Raw genomic sequence first — 16,492 nt, forward strand, 5'->3', positions numbered from 1 at the left:
TTGCGGAACAGCTGAGCTCAGGAGAAACACTGGACACAGAAGGAGTGGCCGAAATGTGAAACTCTGGAGTTAGGGATGCAAAATATTGTGAATGAACCTGTAGTTAATCGAGACAGGATCATTTCCCCCCTACTTCACATCAAACTTGGCTTAATGAATCAGTTTGTTCAGGCTTTGAATAGAGAAAGTGAATGCTTTCAACATATTATTTCTGCTTTTCCTGCCTTGTCTTTCGAGAAGATAAAAGCAGGTGTATTCGATGGACCTCAAATTGGAACCCTCATACGTGACGAAGAATTTGCCAGGAAGATGAATAAGGAGGAGAAAGCAGCATGGCAGTCTTTTGTGGCAATAACAAAGAACTTCCTTGGCAACAAAAAACAGAAAACTATGAAATTCTGGTTCAAAGGATGCTGTTGGCTTTCCGTGACATTGGATGTAACATGAGCCTTAAGATTCACTTCCTGAATAGTCACCTTGATAAGTTTCCCAAAAATCTTGAAGCTGTTAGTGATGAGCAGACTACTGCTCGAGCATCAAACAAGATTGTCCTCAACAAGTACACAAACACAAGAGCTACAAACGCAAATTTTTGCCAGGATAGAATTTAAATAAGTTTTGCACAAATTTTATGATTAAAATAAGTGTTTTAATATGTTCTATTTCAAAACTGTAGACAAATTCTGATGCAATCATATAATTTAGAGTATTAGTGTATTTTTTAATTATTTATTTATTCATTTTTAGAGAGGAGAGAGAGAGAGAAGGGAGGAGGAGCTGGAAGCATCAACTCCCATTTGTGCCTTGACCAGGCAAGCCCAGGGTTTCGAACCGGAGACCTCAGCATTTCCAGGTCGATGCTTTATCCACTGCGTCACCACAGGTCAGGCTAGAGTATTAGTGTATTTACTGCATTATATAAATTATTATATTTTCACAAAGATGATGCCCAAGAAGACATTCTACTTCATTATGTTAAACTAAATGTTGAAAATTTTACAATAAGATGAAAACCTAAAATCTTGAATTGCAAAAAACTGTAGCTTACAGAGAAAAACTGTCAGATTTGAGATTAGCACACTCAAATTAGGTAAGAACAAGTGTTTTTGTGGATGCAACAAAAATTTTGTTCCCCAGTGTAGTGGTGTAAAACTAAAGATCAATCACAAGAAAGAAATATTGAAAAACACACAAAGACATGGAGGCTAAATAACATGATACTATATAATGAATGGGTTAACAATGAGATACAGAAAGAAACAAAAGATATCTTGAAACAAATAAAAATGAGAATAATCCAAAATTTATGGGACACAACAAAAGCAGGTCTAAGAGGATAATTTACAACATTATAGTACTGTCTCAAGAAACAAGAAACATCTCCAATAATCTAACTTTCCACTTAAAGGAAACAGAAAAAGAACAACACACAAAGTAGAAGGAAGGAAATAATAAAGATCAGAGCAGAAATAAATAAAATAGAGTAAAAAAAATTACAAAACATCAATGAAACCAAGAGCTGGTTCTTTGAAAAGATAAACAAGATCGACAAACCTATAACCAGACTCTTCAAAAAAAAAGAGAGGACTGAAATAAATAAAATCAGAGATGTAAGAAAAGTAACTGACACCAAAGAATTACAAGGATTTTTAGAAAATATTACGAAAAACTCTATGCTTCCTGACCAGGTGCTAGCACAGTGGATAGAGCATTGGACTGGGATGCAGAGGACCCAGGTTTGAAACCCCCAGCTCATCCAGCTTGAGTGCAGGCTCACTAGCTTGAGCCCAAGGTCACTGGCTTGAGCAAGGGGTCCCTTGCTCTGCTGTAGCCCACCCCTCTTGTCAAGGTACATATGAGAAAGCAATCAATGAACTACTAAGGAGAATAAGGAGCCGCAACAAAGAATTGATGTTTCTCATCTCTCCCCCTTCCTGTCTGTCTGCTCCTCTCTCTTTCACAAACAAGAAAAAAAAAAAAGAAAAACTATATGCCAAATATTTAACAATGTGGATGAAATGGATAAGTTCCTAGAAACATACAATTTTCCGAAACTGAATCAAGAAGAATCAGAGAATATGAATAAAGAAATTACAACTAGCAAAAACTGAAGCAATAATCAAAAACTCACAATAAACAGAGATCCTGGACTGAATGGCTTCACAGGTGAATTTTATCAAACATTCAAATTAACACTAATACCTATGCTTCTCAAATCATTACAAAAAATCAAGAGGAGAAAAGACTCAAACTCATTTTATGTGGCCAGCATTATCTTAATTCTAAAATCAGATAAAGACAGTACAAAGAAAGAAAATCATAGGTCAACATCCCTGATGAAAAAAATGCTAAAATTCTGAACAAAATATTTGCAAAACAGACATAACAAAACCTTTAAAAGAACATACACCATGATCAAGTGGGATTTATTTCAGATATGCAAAATTGGTACACTCTCAGCAAATAAATAAACCTGACACACCACATAAACAAAAAGGATAAAACCAGATGATCATATCAATAGGTGCAGAAAAAGCTTTGGTAAAATCCAGCACCAATTTATTATTAAAAAAGCTCTCAGCAATGTGGAAATAGAACATAACTCAACATAATAAAGGCCATATATGACAAACCCACGGCCAACATCATGCTCAAAGGCAAAAACTACAAGCGTTTTCCTTAAGATCAGGAACAAGACAGGGATATCCGCTGTTACCACTTTTATTCAACACAGTACTGGAAGTCCTAGCAATTACACAAAAAGAAGAAATAGAAAGGCATCCAAATTGGAAAGGAAGTAAAACTGTCATTATTTGCAGATGACGTACTATTTTATATATTTATATTCCACAAAAAATTACTAGAACTGATCAGTGGATTCAGTAAAGCAGCAGGATACATAATTAACCAGAAATCAGTTGCATTTTATACACCAATAATAAACTATCAGAAAGGAAAACTAAGAAAACAATCTTGTGTACTATTGCTTCAGAATGAAAAATAAAATACCTAAGAATAAATTTAACCAAGAGTGTAAAAGACTCAAAAAATTTAGAAGAATGAAAATGAAACTGAAGAAGATACAAATAAGTGGAAACATATACCATTTTCATGGATAGGAAAAAAGTAACATCATTAAACTGTTTAGCCCTTACCAGGTAGCTCAGTAGTTTAGAGTGTTGTCCCAATACACCAGGCTTACAGGTTTGTTCGTTCTCTGGCTGGGGCACATATAGGAATCAAACAATGAACACATAAATGGGTAAAACAACAAATGGTGTTTGTCTCTCCTTCCTCTGTCTCTGGAAATCAATACATTTAAAAAAAATTTCCATACTACCCGAAGCAATATATAGATTCAATGCAATTCCTATCATGATCCCAATTGCGTATTTTATAATACTAGAACAAATATTGCAAAAATCTATATGGAACCACAAAAGATCCTGAATAGTCACAGCAATCTTGAGAAAGAGACACAAAGGTGAAGGAATCACACTACATGATATCAAACTATATTACGAGGCCATAGTAATCAAAACAGCATGATACTGGCATAAACACATAGATCAATGGAACAGAATAGAGAACCCAGAAATAAACCTGCGCCTTTATAGTCAATTAACATTTAACAAAGGAGGCAAGAACATACATGGGTAAAGACAGTCTATTCAATAAATAGTGTTGGGAAAACTGGATATATGCAAAAACCTCAAACTAGACCACCTTTCTATAACATGCACTAGATTCAATATGGATTTATTAAAACCATAAAAATCCTAGAAGAAAACATAGGCAGTAAAATCATGGACAATTCTTGTAGCAATATATTTTTTTGTGATGTTATCACCTTGAGCACAAAAAAGAAATAATGAACAATTGGGACTACATCTAACTAAAAAAAATTTTGCACAGCAAAGGAAATCATTGACAAAATGAAAAAACCAACCAACTGAATGGGAGAACATATTTGTTAATGATGCATTTGATAAGCAGTTAATACCCAAAATTTATAAAGAACTTATAAAACTCAACACTAAAAAAACAATCCAATTTTAAAATGGGCAAAGAACCTCAATAGGCACTTGTCCAAAGAGATACACATGGTAATAGACATACAAAAAGATGGCCGATGTCATTATCATCAGAGAAATTCTAATTAAAGTCACAATGAGCTATCACCTCACAACTGTCAGAATGAGTATCATCAATAAATTCATAAACAACAAGTGTTGCTGAGAATGTGAAGAAAGGAAAACCCTGGTACACTTTTGGTGGGAATGCAGATTGGTACAGCCACTGTGGAAAGCAGTATGGAGTTACCTCAAAAAAAAAAAAAAAAAGATGTAACTGCTTTATGACTCAGCAATTCCACTTCTGGGAATATATCCAAAGAAACTTGAATAGTGATTCAAAAGAATATATGCATCCTATGTTCACTGCAGCATTATTTATAATAGCCAAGATCTGGAAGCAGCTCAAGTGTCCACAAGTAGATGAGTGGATAAAAAAAGCTGTTACAGCCTGACGAGGTGGTGGTGCAGTGGATAGAGTGTTGGACTGGGACACAGAGGACCCAGGTTCAAAACCTAACGCTGGCTTGAGCAAGGGGTCACTTGGTCTGCTGTAGCCAAGGCACATAAGAGAAAGCTAAGGTGCCACAACAAAGAATTGATGCTTCTGATCTCTCTCCTTTCCTGTCTGTCTGTCCCTCTCTGTGTCTCAATAAAAATAAAAAATTTTGCCTGACCTGTGGTGGCGCAGTGGATAAAGCGTCGACCTGGAAATGCTGAGGTCGCCGGTTCGAAACCCTGGGCTTGCCTGGTCAAGGCACATATGGGAGTTGATGCTTCCTGCTCCTCCCCCCTTCTCTCTCTCTATCTCTCCTCTCTCTGTCTCTCCCTCTCCTCTCTAAAATGAATAAAAATAAAAAATAAAAAAAAAATTTAAAAAGGCTGTGGTACATTTACAAATGGATTACTACTCAACTGTAAAAAAAAGGAGAAATCGTACCCTTTGCAACAGCATGGATGAACCTGGAGAGCGTTATTATAAGTGCAGAAAGCCAGCCAGAGAAAAACAAGTACCATATGATTCCCCTCATATGTGGAATGTAATGGACAAAATAAACTAACAAAACAGAAACAGACTCATAGATAGAGAACAGACTGACAGCTGTGAGAGGGGAGGGGCGTTGCAGACCTAGATGAAAAAGGGATTAAGCAAAATCAAAACAAAACAAAACCCCCTGCCTGACCTGTGGTGGCGCAGTGGATAAAGCGTCGACCTGGAAATGCTGAGGTCACGGGTTCGAAACCCTGGGCTTGCCTGGTCAAGGCACATATGGGAGTTGATGCTTCCAGCTCCTCCCCCCCCCCCTCTCTCCTCTCTCTCTCTCTCTCCCTCTCTCTCTCCTCTCTAAAAATGAATAAATAAAATTTAAAAAAAAAAAAAAAAAAAAAAAAAAAGAAAAACAAAACCCCTCATTGACATAGACAACTGTATGGTGGTTACCAGAGGAAAGGGGGTGGGGGAGGTAGAAGATGGTAAAGCGGAAATAAATGATGATGAAAGAGGACTTGAGTTGGGATGGTGAACACACCATACACTACAAAAATGATGTATTATGGAATTGTACACCTGAAACCAATATAATTTTATTAATCAATATCACCCCAATAAAGTCAATTAAAAATAGTTGTAAATAGTTAACAATTTTATTTGTTTGCTACCTGGAAATAGGTAAGTATATACACTTCAGTTTAAATTAATGGTTTATAATGTTATTATAATTATTTTTGAAAACTATAATTAAAGTTGCTACATGTATAAAATGTTGAGCAATATCTTAATTTCCCTTGATTTTTAAAAATTCTATACTAATTTTTAATTTTGATTATGGCAAAGACGAAAGAAATATAATGGCAGGAAAATGCAGTATTATTTTTTTTTCTTACTATTAAAACTCCCAATAAATTTCCAATACTACTGTAATAAAATTCTAGACAGTTAAGATTTTCTTTCAATTAAAAGTTAAGGCCTGACCAGGCGGTGGCGCAGTGGATAGAGCGTCGGACTGGGATGCAGAGGACCCAGGTTCGAGACCCCGAGGTCGCCAGCTTGAGCGTGGGCTCATCTGGTTTGAGCAAAAGTCTACCAGCTTGAACCCAAGGTCGCTGGGTCCAACAAGGGGTTACTCCGTCTGCTGAAGGCCCGCGGTCAAGGCACATATGAGAAAGCAATCAATGAAAGGTGTTGCAAGCGCAATGAAAAACTAATGATTGATGCTTCTCATCTCTCTGTTCCTGTCTGTCTGTCCCTGTCTATCCCTCGCTCTGACTCACTCTCTGTCTCTGTAATAAATAAATAAATAAATAAATACTTAAAAAGTTAAGGCCTGACCAGGCAGTGGCACAGTGGATAGAACGTTGGACTGGAATGCGGAGGACCCAGGTTCGAGACCCCGAGGTCGCCAGCTTGAGCGCGGGCTCATCTGGTTTGAGCAAAGCTCACCAGCTTGGACCCAAGGTTGCTGGCTCGAGCAAGGGGTTACTTGGTCTGCTGAAGGCCCACAGTCAAGGCACATATGAGAAAGCAATCAATGAACAATTAAGGTGTCGCAACGAAAAACTGATGATTGATGCTCTCATCTCTCTCCGTTCCTGTCTGTCCCTATCCATCCCTGTCTCTGACACTCTCTCTGTCTCTGTAAAAAAAAAAAAAAGAAAAAAAGAAAAAATCAATGAACTGTCACTACTGGCATTAAAATAAAAAGATATAATACAAAGTGCAAATTGTTTCATGAATCCTTTTAAAAAAAGTTAAGTAAACAGTTATTTTAACTGTTAGATTTAGGTCTATCTATAATAGGCACTGTGTCCTTTAGTGCTCAGTTACTATTTATTCCTCATGTAAAACAAGTGTTAAGTAAAAAATAAAATTATTTTTTGTGACAGAGACAGAGAGAGGGACAGATAGGGACAGACAGGAAGGAAGAGGGATGAGAAGCATCAATTCTTCATTGTGGTACCTTAGTTAGTTGTTCATTGATTGCTTTCTCATATGTGCCTTGACCGCAGTCCTTCAGCAGACCGAGTAACCCCTTGCTCAAGCCAGCGACCTTGGGTCCAAGCTGGTGAGCTTTGCTCAAACCAGATGAGCCCGCACTCAAGCTGGCGACCTCGGGGTTTCGAACCTGGGTCCTCCGCATCCCAGTCTGACAATATTCATTGCGCCACTGCCTGGTCAGGCAAGTCAAAATTTTTTAAAAAGCAAAATTTAATAAGACAAGAATTAAATTAATCAAATTACTATGAACTGTCCATGAGATAATCTTCTCCGACGCATATATCCCAGTTCTATTAACAGGATTTTTTGACATGCATGAGAAAGTCAAATGAGACTACATCCAAATAAAACCCAACACAGAGACAGGAGCAGCGGACCATGCATGGAATTTATTGTGTACTACTGTTTATAAAATACTCAAATAGTCCTGCACATGCATAATATTTCCAACTCGGGACAGAAGACCATACAGGGTACACTTTCTGGCAAACAAAACAATAGATGGTTCCGCTGCCTGGAGCTCTGAGTTGTATTCCAAGGCATGAGGAAAGCAGGCCACCAAAGTAAAGGGAAATAACAAACTACAGTGGCAATCAATACAGATCAATAATTGTGAAAAATCAGCACATGGTTCCATTTAGTTTAACCAAGCAATTCTGTAACTATCAAAAGAAAATATTCAACATGCAGTCTTGACTTTTATGCCTCCACTAACAACTGAATGAGTAAATAGAACCACTGTTGCTTCTATGTTGCATTACTTAATCGAAAACACTTCCAGAACATTTAAAATTTCCTTTGCATCAAAACATAAAAATGATAGAAAGCCAGCAGCAAATCACCCTGCTGGCTATTTAAGCAACTTGAGTACTCACAATAAACTAAAATTTCTCCTAACATCTAGGTAACCTACACATGTTGTTCCTGTACATCATAGGTCTATATATTAAATATTTGCAGAATGAAAACATGCATACATAAAATACATCAAGTTTTACAGACATGATTTGAATTAAAATTTACTTTAACAACGTACAAACTTCTCTTAGAGTATCTTAAATGAGTAATTCTGTAATTCTTCATAATTTTGAAATTTTGAGGTTTTTCTCTTAAATCTCTGGGGTATAAATCTCAAAAGATCTGGGAAAACAGATTCTAAATTAGTTTTTGGATTTGTGTTCAAGTAAGAGAGTCTGTCTAGAAATAGGTTATGAATTGATAATTAAAAAATACCAAGACTATATTACAGAATTAGCCACATTTAAGAACTATAGACCTGAGGTCAGCATTTTTTATAAACACCAACAGGGTTTCTCAGCATTTGCCCACAATTCAAAATACAGCTTAGTAACCTTGGAAATGTATTTTAAGACCATGCTAATTCACCCTTTAAAGACATTTCATGGGGGGGGGGGGGAGTCCACTATAGCTCTTAGGATTGCATTTGAAGTTATGGTTGGGAAAAAAAGTCTAATTCTACTGAAGGGAAAAAGAAATCTCATTTGTAAACTTAAATGTGTGAACCACAAGCATAAATGGAGGTACAGTGGCCCTCCACTGGAAATTGCCCCAAGCCCCTTGCTCACTGCTCTCCACCTTGGCAGCAAAGACCCAATCTTATCAGATAGCACATGTCCCAGGGCCCTCAAGCCTCCTCCAGGAAGGGGGTTGGGGTCTCAAAAGCACAATGGTTTCTCCAGAGGGACTGTGACATTTACAGTCAACTTGGCAGACCCCTCAAGCTTCTCGGGTAATCTGTCCATTTGGGGCCCGAGATGTGAGAGTCCCTGGGAAGCTGTGGGTCACTGGGCACTATGGTTGCCAGTCCCGTGGTTCTCAGTGGCATGTGCGGTGTTCAGAGAATTGAAACCATCTGGCTGTACAGCATCTTTCCGGGGTGGCATTCTCTCATTGATCCTATCCAAACCCTTTGCCTCTTCAAAACTGCAGATTCTATGTGGTGGAGAGAATCCTCGTATTGCTTAACAAAATGCAAATTTGATAAGTCAGTAATTGAAAAACATTTGAGATTTTAAAAACATAATTAATGATTTTTAAGAAGACATTAGTTATGTGCAGCAACATTTAAATCTTACTTTAATAGAATCCTATCCCCATTCCAGACTTCCCCTTAAAATGTGAAATATTTAAACGTAAATATAACACGACAGCATCATAGATGACAAGTGTTAGCGTAGCCTTTAAAAAAACAACAACACAAAAAAACCCCCTCCCCTGCCCCCAAAATTAACCTCCAGACAATGGTCACAGGGTCTCAATCTGACTTCTACTATACCAATTATTTCCTACCTCAGACCCCAAGATCACCAGTAACTATTACAGTAAGGCAGCATTAAGAATAGGGACAAGTGAGGAGGCTAAACAAGGCTAGTCCTCGATATACAAATTTGTACAAACAGGTGGGGAGGAGGAAGAGGTAAAGTTAAAATTTAGCAGATAGGAACTATTTGGGAAGTCAAAGCATCATCACTCCATCACCACCAATATGAAAATTAAAAGGTAGGAAATGCCTCCAGGAGATAGATCTGTATTTGGCTGATAGCAAAAAAGTATTTATAGTTTTATAATTTAGGAGACATAATCTTTAATTCACTGGCCAGTCACTGAATGTTTTTGGGAAACCCAAATAAAAATAAATGGCAATTCTCCTCTGACTGTTACAGTTTATCATTCATTTCATTTGGAATGATGTATCTTAAAGTATTAAAATGTGCATAGAAAAGATTTCCATACTATTGGTTATAATCTGGTTCCTTCAATATGTGCAACCTGGGACTGTGCATGTGAACTAAATAAATGGTTGGGCAGCAAAGCATTTAGCAATATGTAACATTAAGCCAATACATGATATACATGAACATATTATTATCAGCAAACACTAGCCCAAACTGCAACAACAAAAAAAATCAGTGACAGCTTCTGCACCCTCAGGTGAATTACTGAAAATGAATAAAACCAAAACTCAAGCCTATATCTAGACTAGGTGTAATTTAGGAAAAAAATAATCTGACTAGCACAAGAATCTTGCAAAATATAGATCTTCACATGAAACTTTAAATGCTATAATATTATGACATGCTGTACCCTAAAGAATTCAGAACACTAAATGCTAGTTGGAGACTATATTATTTATAAGTACACATAAGGCACAACCAGATTGTCACTTATGAAAATCAGTCCTTGTAATTAAAAAAAAGAGAGAGAGAAAGAAATGTGACAAACTTAAGTCAGTGAATCTGATTCATCTTGGGCTGTGCAAGCTAGGAGTTAAGACACACCCACAGGACTTTCTCTGATGCCCACCCGCACACCACAGATCTCTGCCCAGCGCAAGGACTCTGGTCATACCTTTTTCAGCCTCAATAGCCTCAACTGTGGCTGTACAGAAGTGAGCAGAGGCATGCAAAATGAATGAGAAAGATGAGAAGGGTCATATTGTACAGCAGAAAAGGCAATGATCACTTAAAATATCACAGTATCCCATACTACATCATTTATAATTTAACATAATCGTACCCATATTAGAGAGCCCCATCCAATCCCCCAATTCCTGACACAGCACAGTTTACACACAACACTATGACAACATGGCTCAGAGCACAGAACACACAGACCTACTGTAAACACTGACACCTCAGCACCCATGCATAAGCACTCTGGTATTAATTACCAATCTTGAATTTAGCATTCTGATGGCCTTAGAATTTTCCAACATGTTTATCACAAGAAAATTCTCTAGGGTGAAATTATGATGGTAGAATGGCAGCAGAAGAACAAACAGGAGATTCTTTACTTTCATGTCTAACTGAAATAATACTCATCACCAGTTGGTTCCCTAAGGTATAAACTAGAAAAAGTCAGCAACGTTTTTCCTGTTGCTTCTGATCATAGGACAAAGCATTAGCTGCAAAAGTTGGTATGGCTACAATGAAATTTAAGGGCAGTACTTAACAAGTTACTCTAAGTAGAACAGTTCTGTAGCTCTATTCTTTGTGGGTAACCTAAAAGGACATGCCTTGTCTACTAGGAACTTCCCTTCTTTTCTAATATTAGTGTTCCAAATATCTAAAGATATTAACATTGAAAGCCTTAAAAAATCCATTTATGTTCAGTTTATCATGAACTCAAATCTGCCTCAGGTACTAACAACCTGTATTCTCAAGTAAATGCAGAAAAAAGGCTACTGAACGTCTTTTCAAAGCCAGCTACAAACTAGAGAGGATTCAAGAGATAGAACTGAGGTCTTAAAGGAAATAAATCCTAGTTATTTCATGATATGAATACACATATAGGTCATATAAATAAGAAATCCATTCTTGGTAAAGCTTATCTCTGCCCCATATAGAGAATTTCAGCATATTTAGTAACACGTTTTATAGACAAAGATTTCTTTGGCTCATTTCTGAGTTCAAATTGTATAAAGCACTCACATTGAGAACCAAGACCAAAGATTACAGAGGACAATACTGCCTGACAATACTGTCGATTCTCCACTTCATGCAAAGTGAACACACTCAGAATATTTAGAACAATAATGCCCCATCCTTTCTAATCTGCTTCTTCTTCAATAAGGCAAATTAGAATAATTATTCCTGAAACAACCTTTTAGCAGTACACAAGGCTTAGAAATGAATTTTATCCCAAACAGTTATTAATGTGAAAGAACATTAATGCATCTAAGGAATTAAGTAGACTAAATTAGAAAAGCTTCATGATCTCAACCGGATAGTAAAATGAATTGGAGAGCCAAAAGGAGCAGGATGAACACTGAATAAGGGAAGAATTAATTCTCCTTAACTATTAAATATTATAAATAAAAGCAGATATACTTATTATATACCAGTGTACAAATCATTTATAAAATCTAGCCCTGTACATTTGGAAAATACTCTTGGAATCTGCCAAGACAGACAACTGGCACATCTCTACTTGATCAGCCCTGGAATACCTACTCTTCAAAATGTGGACTACTTTCTTTATAATTTAGAAATTGAGTGGGGAAAAAATGTCAATCAGAATATTTTTAGAGTTTGTGGTAACAAAAGTGATTTTATACTAAATATTTTACAACTTGTATTATATATGGTAATTAAAATAAAAACTTATCACTATAAGAATTATCTATTTCAGTGCATCAATAGTTTATTAATAAAGTTTTCAAATCATGAAATGACAATATATTTTTGAAATCATTCTATGTGGTTTTCACTTGGTATGTAAAAGCATTTTCTAGGTCAAATGATCTTCTCTGTCCTTTCCTGAGGCCTCTAAATGCTCCTAAATCCTTTGTAGAATACAAAGTAGCTATCATACTCAAAACTGCATACCACTGTCAAACTTGAATACTTAGAATTAAAAGGTCATTTGAAACTTAAATATTAAAGTGGAAAGAGATCTGATAATTGTGAAAATCTGAAAGGAACTTTTTTTTTCTGTTTTCAGTTTTATAGGACATCTTGACATGGCCTTAATGAGTTTAAATATACTGCTGTCTCAAATTGTGTTCCACAGTATTACACAAGATAAATGATCAAGAGGAATCTGATATTACTAAAATAGAGATGGCCACATATTTTCCCATATAGGTCTTGGTGAAGGTAGCAAGCAATACAATAATACAGGGCTAGTTCCCAATAAATTTCCATAAATAAAATGCACATGAAATATGAATACCAAATACTATTCCAACAGAGTTGTGCAGTTTGTAAAAACACTTGAGAACTAACATAAATTAACTTTAAAGTTACTGAGAAGACAATCTTTACTTTCTGACAATAGAACTGAGGACTTAGAATTTAAAAACTTTCTTTTTGCAATACTTAATTCTCAGTTATTCACATCAGGAAACTACTAAAATTTAAAACATTAAATAAATTTTTAAAAAACACAAAGTTGCAGCTTCTGTATGAGTTATTTGTTTTAAAGTAAGGAAATCATTTCAACCAAATGGTCAAACCACACTATCAAGAGCCATAACTGGCAGAACTAGGGAGCTAGCTAGTTTCCCAAATTGGACCCCTTAAGCTCAGCACCATGCAGTAACTCACTCTATGCTGGGAATGGACAGTCCCTTTGTAAAGTTGTCTTTCAAACCTTCCCTGCAGTTGGGGGTGATTTCAAAGTTGAAGACTGAGCTTCAGGCTGCATGCAAATTAAAAATAAATAGAAGTGCTGAGCTGCCAACAAAGCATGTAATAGCAGATGCTAATTGTGAAATCTGAAAGAAAGGTTTATTGTGGAAACATTGTAAAAGTAATAATATATCCAAGAATAACTGAGTGACAACTGTAGTGTAGATTTATTTAAGTATGAGAACTTTTCAGTTTTCTTTTCTGAACAAAGAGGAGGAAGGATATGACATTTATCAAGCTATTAAAATTCATCTTTTTTTCTATTAACATTGTTGCAAGTTTTATTAAATTTAAGATCTTACTGAGTTTAAGATCTTAATTTGTTTTAATCAAATTCTTTTAAGCTCACTTTCAAATGTTTACAATATAATAAGAAAAAAAGAGGGCAAGGAATATAAAGAAAATAACAGAATTAAAAAAGAATAAAAAACTAAAATCTCATTCAGAATAAAAATTACAAACTATAATTTTAAAATATAAGTTGTATTTCTCTGGCAGCGGTAGTAGCAGACAATAACAGTAACATATAAAATAGAACATGAATAGGCTACAAGTAGAAATTATTTGTCTACAGGATCTATTCTATTCTATCTTATCCTATTCTATTTATTTATTTATTATGAGACTGAGTGAAATGAAATTGTGAAAAGTCAACCTAATAAAATTTATTCAAAATTAAATTTCTTCTTTTTGTATTTTGCTTTAAACACTTACTAATTATAGCACCAAAAAAACACAAAACCTGTTAATCATGACTAAGGAAAATATCAGATCTGTTGCTGTCTGTTTTAATAGAGCAATGACCCTTGGAGGGTTATCAAAAGGGGCTACAATAAAACATAAATTAAGCTTCATATCACATTTTTTTTGCTTTCTAACCACAAGGGAAAGAAATCTAGACTTTGAGTTACTGTGCATAGTCTCTAACATTCACAACACTCTCCTATTTAATCTGTAATGGGCTTTCAAAAAGTTAACCTAGTATTTACACAAATATTTACGCCAAAAAAATTGTTTTTTTAAATATAAAATATTCAATGAGCCAGATTACAGGAATGCTTTATGTATAATTCTTTTTATTTTCATGCAAAATAAAGGCACACTTAATAACACCCTTTCAAATTTGACTTACAGGATTTAAATTCAACCTCTTATAACAATGACTTAATATCTAATGTTACATTCATATTCAGAATGCACAAAATGCAGCAACAAATGCAGCAAACCTCAAAACAAAGTGCTACAAAGTTGCTTCTGCATCAAAAGACAGGTAAGTGTCTGATAGAGTATTTTAACATATTTGTATAGACATACAGCTAACCTAAAGAAAGACAGACAGATTTAGGAAAGCAACTACATCTGCAGAGGAAGGAAAGAGCATATTATAGACAGTCAATTATACATAGAACATTTGACAAACACCACAGAAAACAAACTTTGGCATCATTTACCAAGGTACAAAGCCTTGCACAAGTCTTTTGGCAAGTTAAGTGCATAAGTAACGTTCTGGGGCCCAAGCAGATTGTTAATTTTAAAATTAAGTATCTTAATTAAGATAATAAAAGCATACTCTAATACAATTACATAAATTAAAAAAATAAAAAATAAGAAACTTGAAATTACATTTCCATTTTAGTAATATGATATGGTATATCCTAGATTCACATTTTGAAACTGGGGCTTTTAAAAGAAAAGGGTGCATCAGACAAACGAAAAAATACATTACGATATGAGCTGCTCCCATATCATTTCATGAAAAGCTGAGAGACTGACCATTATTTTCAACTGAAATGAATACCCAATTCTATCAATTTTCTGTCCTGGTCAGGTTATTAATCAGACACTACCTATGATAGAGTATCTGTGTCAGCTGCTGAGACAGAAACTAAAAAGGAGAAGGAACTCCCTGCATGCATTATGTGTATTGTTAGCAAAAGAGTGAGATGTGCCCCAGTCCATCTGAGGCACAGCAAGTTGCATAACATCATTACCACTTTGCAGGGTCTGCCGTCCGCCAGCCAACACTCCACTAGGCAACATCCCTGTGGGAGTCAGGCCCTTGAGTGTTAGCACACTTTCACTCTCCTCCCTATAGCAGAAAGACAGAACAAACATCAGAGACTTCCAATAAATACTTAGTTTAAAATAGGCATTTTTCCATATTCTAAATGTTTCAGATAGGAGGTTGTACCTTACAACTGAGGTATATATTGTTTTTTCCTGAAAAGCTTTATTAAATAAATATATGTTAAGATTTATCAATGGGCATTACACAACTGAGAAAATATGGTATTTTATAGCCTTTAGAGTTCAAATGTCTGATGTAATAAGTTTTGCAAACAAATTTTAAAGGACTGATCCACTCATGTGCACCCTTAAACCTGGTCTTCCTGAATGAACCCCAAGAAGGCAATTTGTGGCTCTAACTAAAGGGACTTCCCATACAGATGAGCAAGTTCATCAGGAATATTCTAAAAGTACCCTCTTCCTTCTTATCCTGCTCTAATTGTCAATGTGTAGACCTAGTACTTTCATAACAGAAGGACAAGAGATACCGAAGGTGAACAATAATAATCACATGGGTGAAAAACCCTAGTTTCAAAAGGATTTGTGTTCCCCTCTTCAATGTATATATGTTGAATTTCTTTATAGGGAAAATACTAATGTATTGCTTTTAGATGTCAAACAGGACATTGCTTGTTAACAAAGTATAACAAGAGTAGTTTCTATGAAACAAATAATTAGGAAAATATATCATTACCTGAGAACAGAGAAGACCCTTGCCATCTTGCCAATTGCTCGAATTTTGTTTCTTATGATTTCTTTCCGGGCTGCAGCTGAACCTACTTTCAATGGAATAAATAAAGACTCAAGTTTAGGGCATTCACACTTGCTTATTCTATTAGCCTGCTCCACACTCATCTGAACCAACACCAAGCCCCTGCCATCAGCTCACACGGAGAAGACTAGATGAACTCATGCCAAAAAGCTTCTCACTCCTTCAATGTTTAGTTCAGTATTGGTCTTACACTGGGATCTGATACAGATGCAAATGAAAAGTAATCCATAAACTTTATGACTCTCACACTACTGACTCATCAGTAAAATGGCAATGGAAAGGAAACTATAGCCCAACCTGTACTACAAACCAGAGGACAAAAAAATGATAACAACCTTATCGTCTTTAATTCTTATGAGAGCCAATGGCATGCAACTAACAGACAAAAACTGCTAATAGCCTACAGTTTTCTGTTTAACTGTTAGAAAAGCCT

At 35.7% G+C, this 16,492-nt stretch overlaps 1 protein-coding gene across 7 annotated transcripts in view; it reads right to left on the minus strand.

Moving 5' to 3' along the window:
- Nucleotides 1-7,437: 7,437 nt before the first annotated feature.
- Nucleotides 7,438-16,492, minus strand: part of PPP3CB (protein phosphatase 3 catalytic subunit beta) — a 52,756-nt gene continuing 43,701 nt past the window's right edge. For 2 of the 7 annotated variants that reach the window (XM_066244250.1, XM_066244248.1), the window contains 4 exons: nt 15,982-16,063; nt 15,212-15,309; nt 10,438-10,467; nt 7,438-9,049 (listed from right to left, as the gene is read on the minus strand). In XM_066244250.1, the coding sequence (XP_066100347.1) occupies nt 8,871-9,049; nt 10,438-10,467; nt 15,212-15,309; nt 15,982-16,063 (389 nt within the window). In that variant the 3' untranslated portion in view covers nt 7,438-8,870. Of the gene's footprint in view, nt 9,050-10,437; nt 10,468-15,211; nt 15,310-15,981; nt 16,067-16,492 lie in introns of all 7 variants that reach the window. The other 5 variants (XM_066244249.1, XM_066244247.1, XM_066244252.1 and 2 more) reach the window with 3 other exon arrangements.

This window comes from Saccopteryx bilineata, chromosome 9 (assembly GCF_036850765.1).
Source record: "Saccopteryx bilineata isolate mSacBil1 chromosome 9, mSacBil1_pri_phased_curated, whole genome shotgun sequence".
Taxonomy (NCBI): domain Eukaryota; kingdom Metazoa; phylum Chordata; class Mammalia; order Chiroptera; family Emballonuridae; genus Saccopteryx; species Saccopteryx bilineata.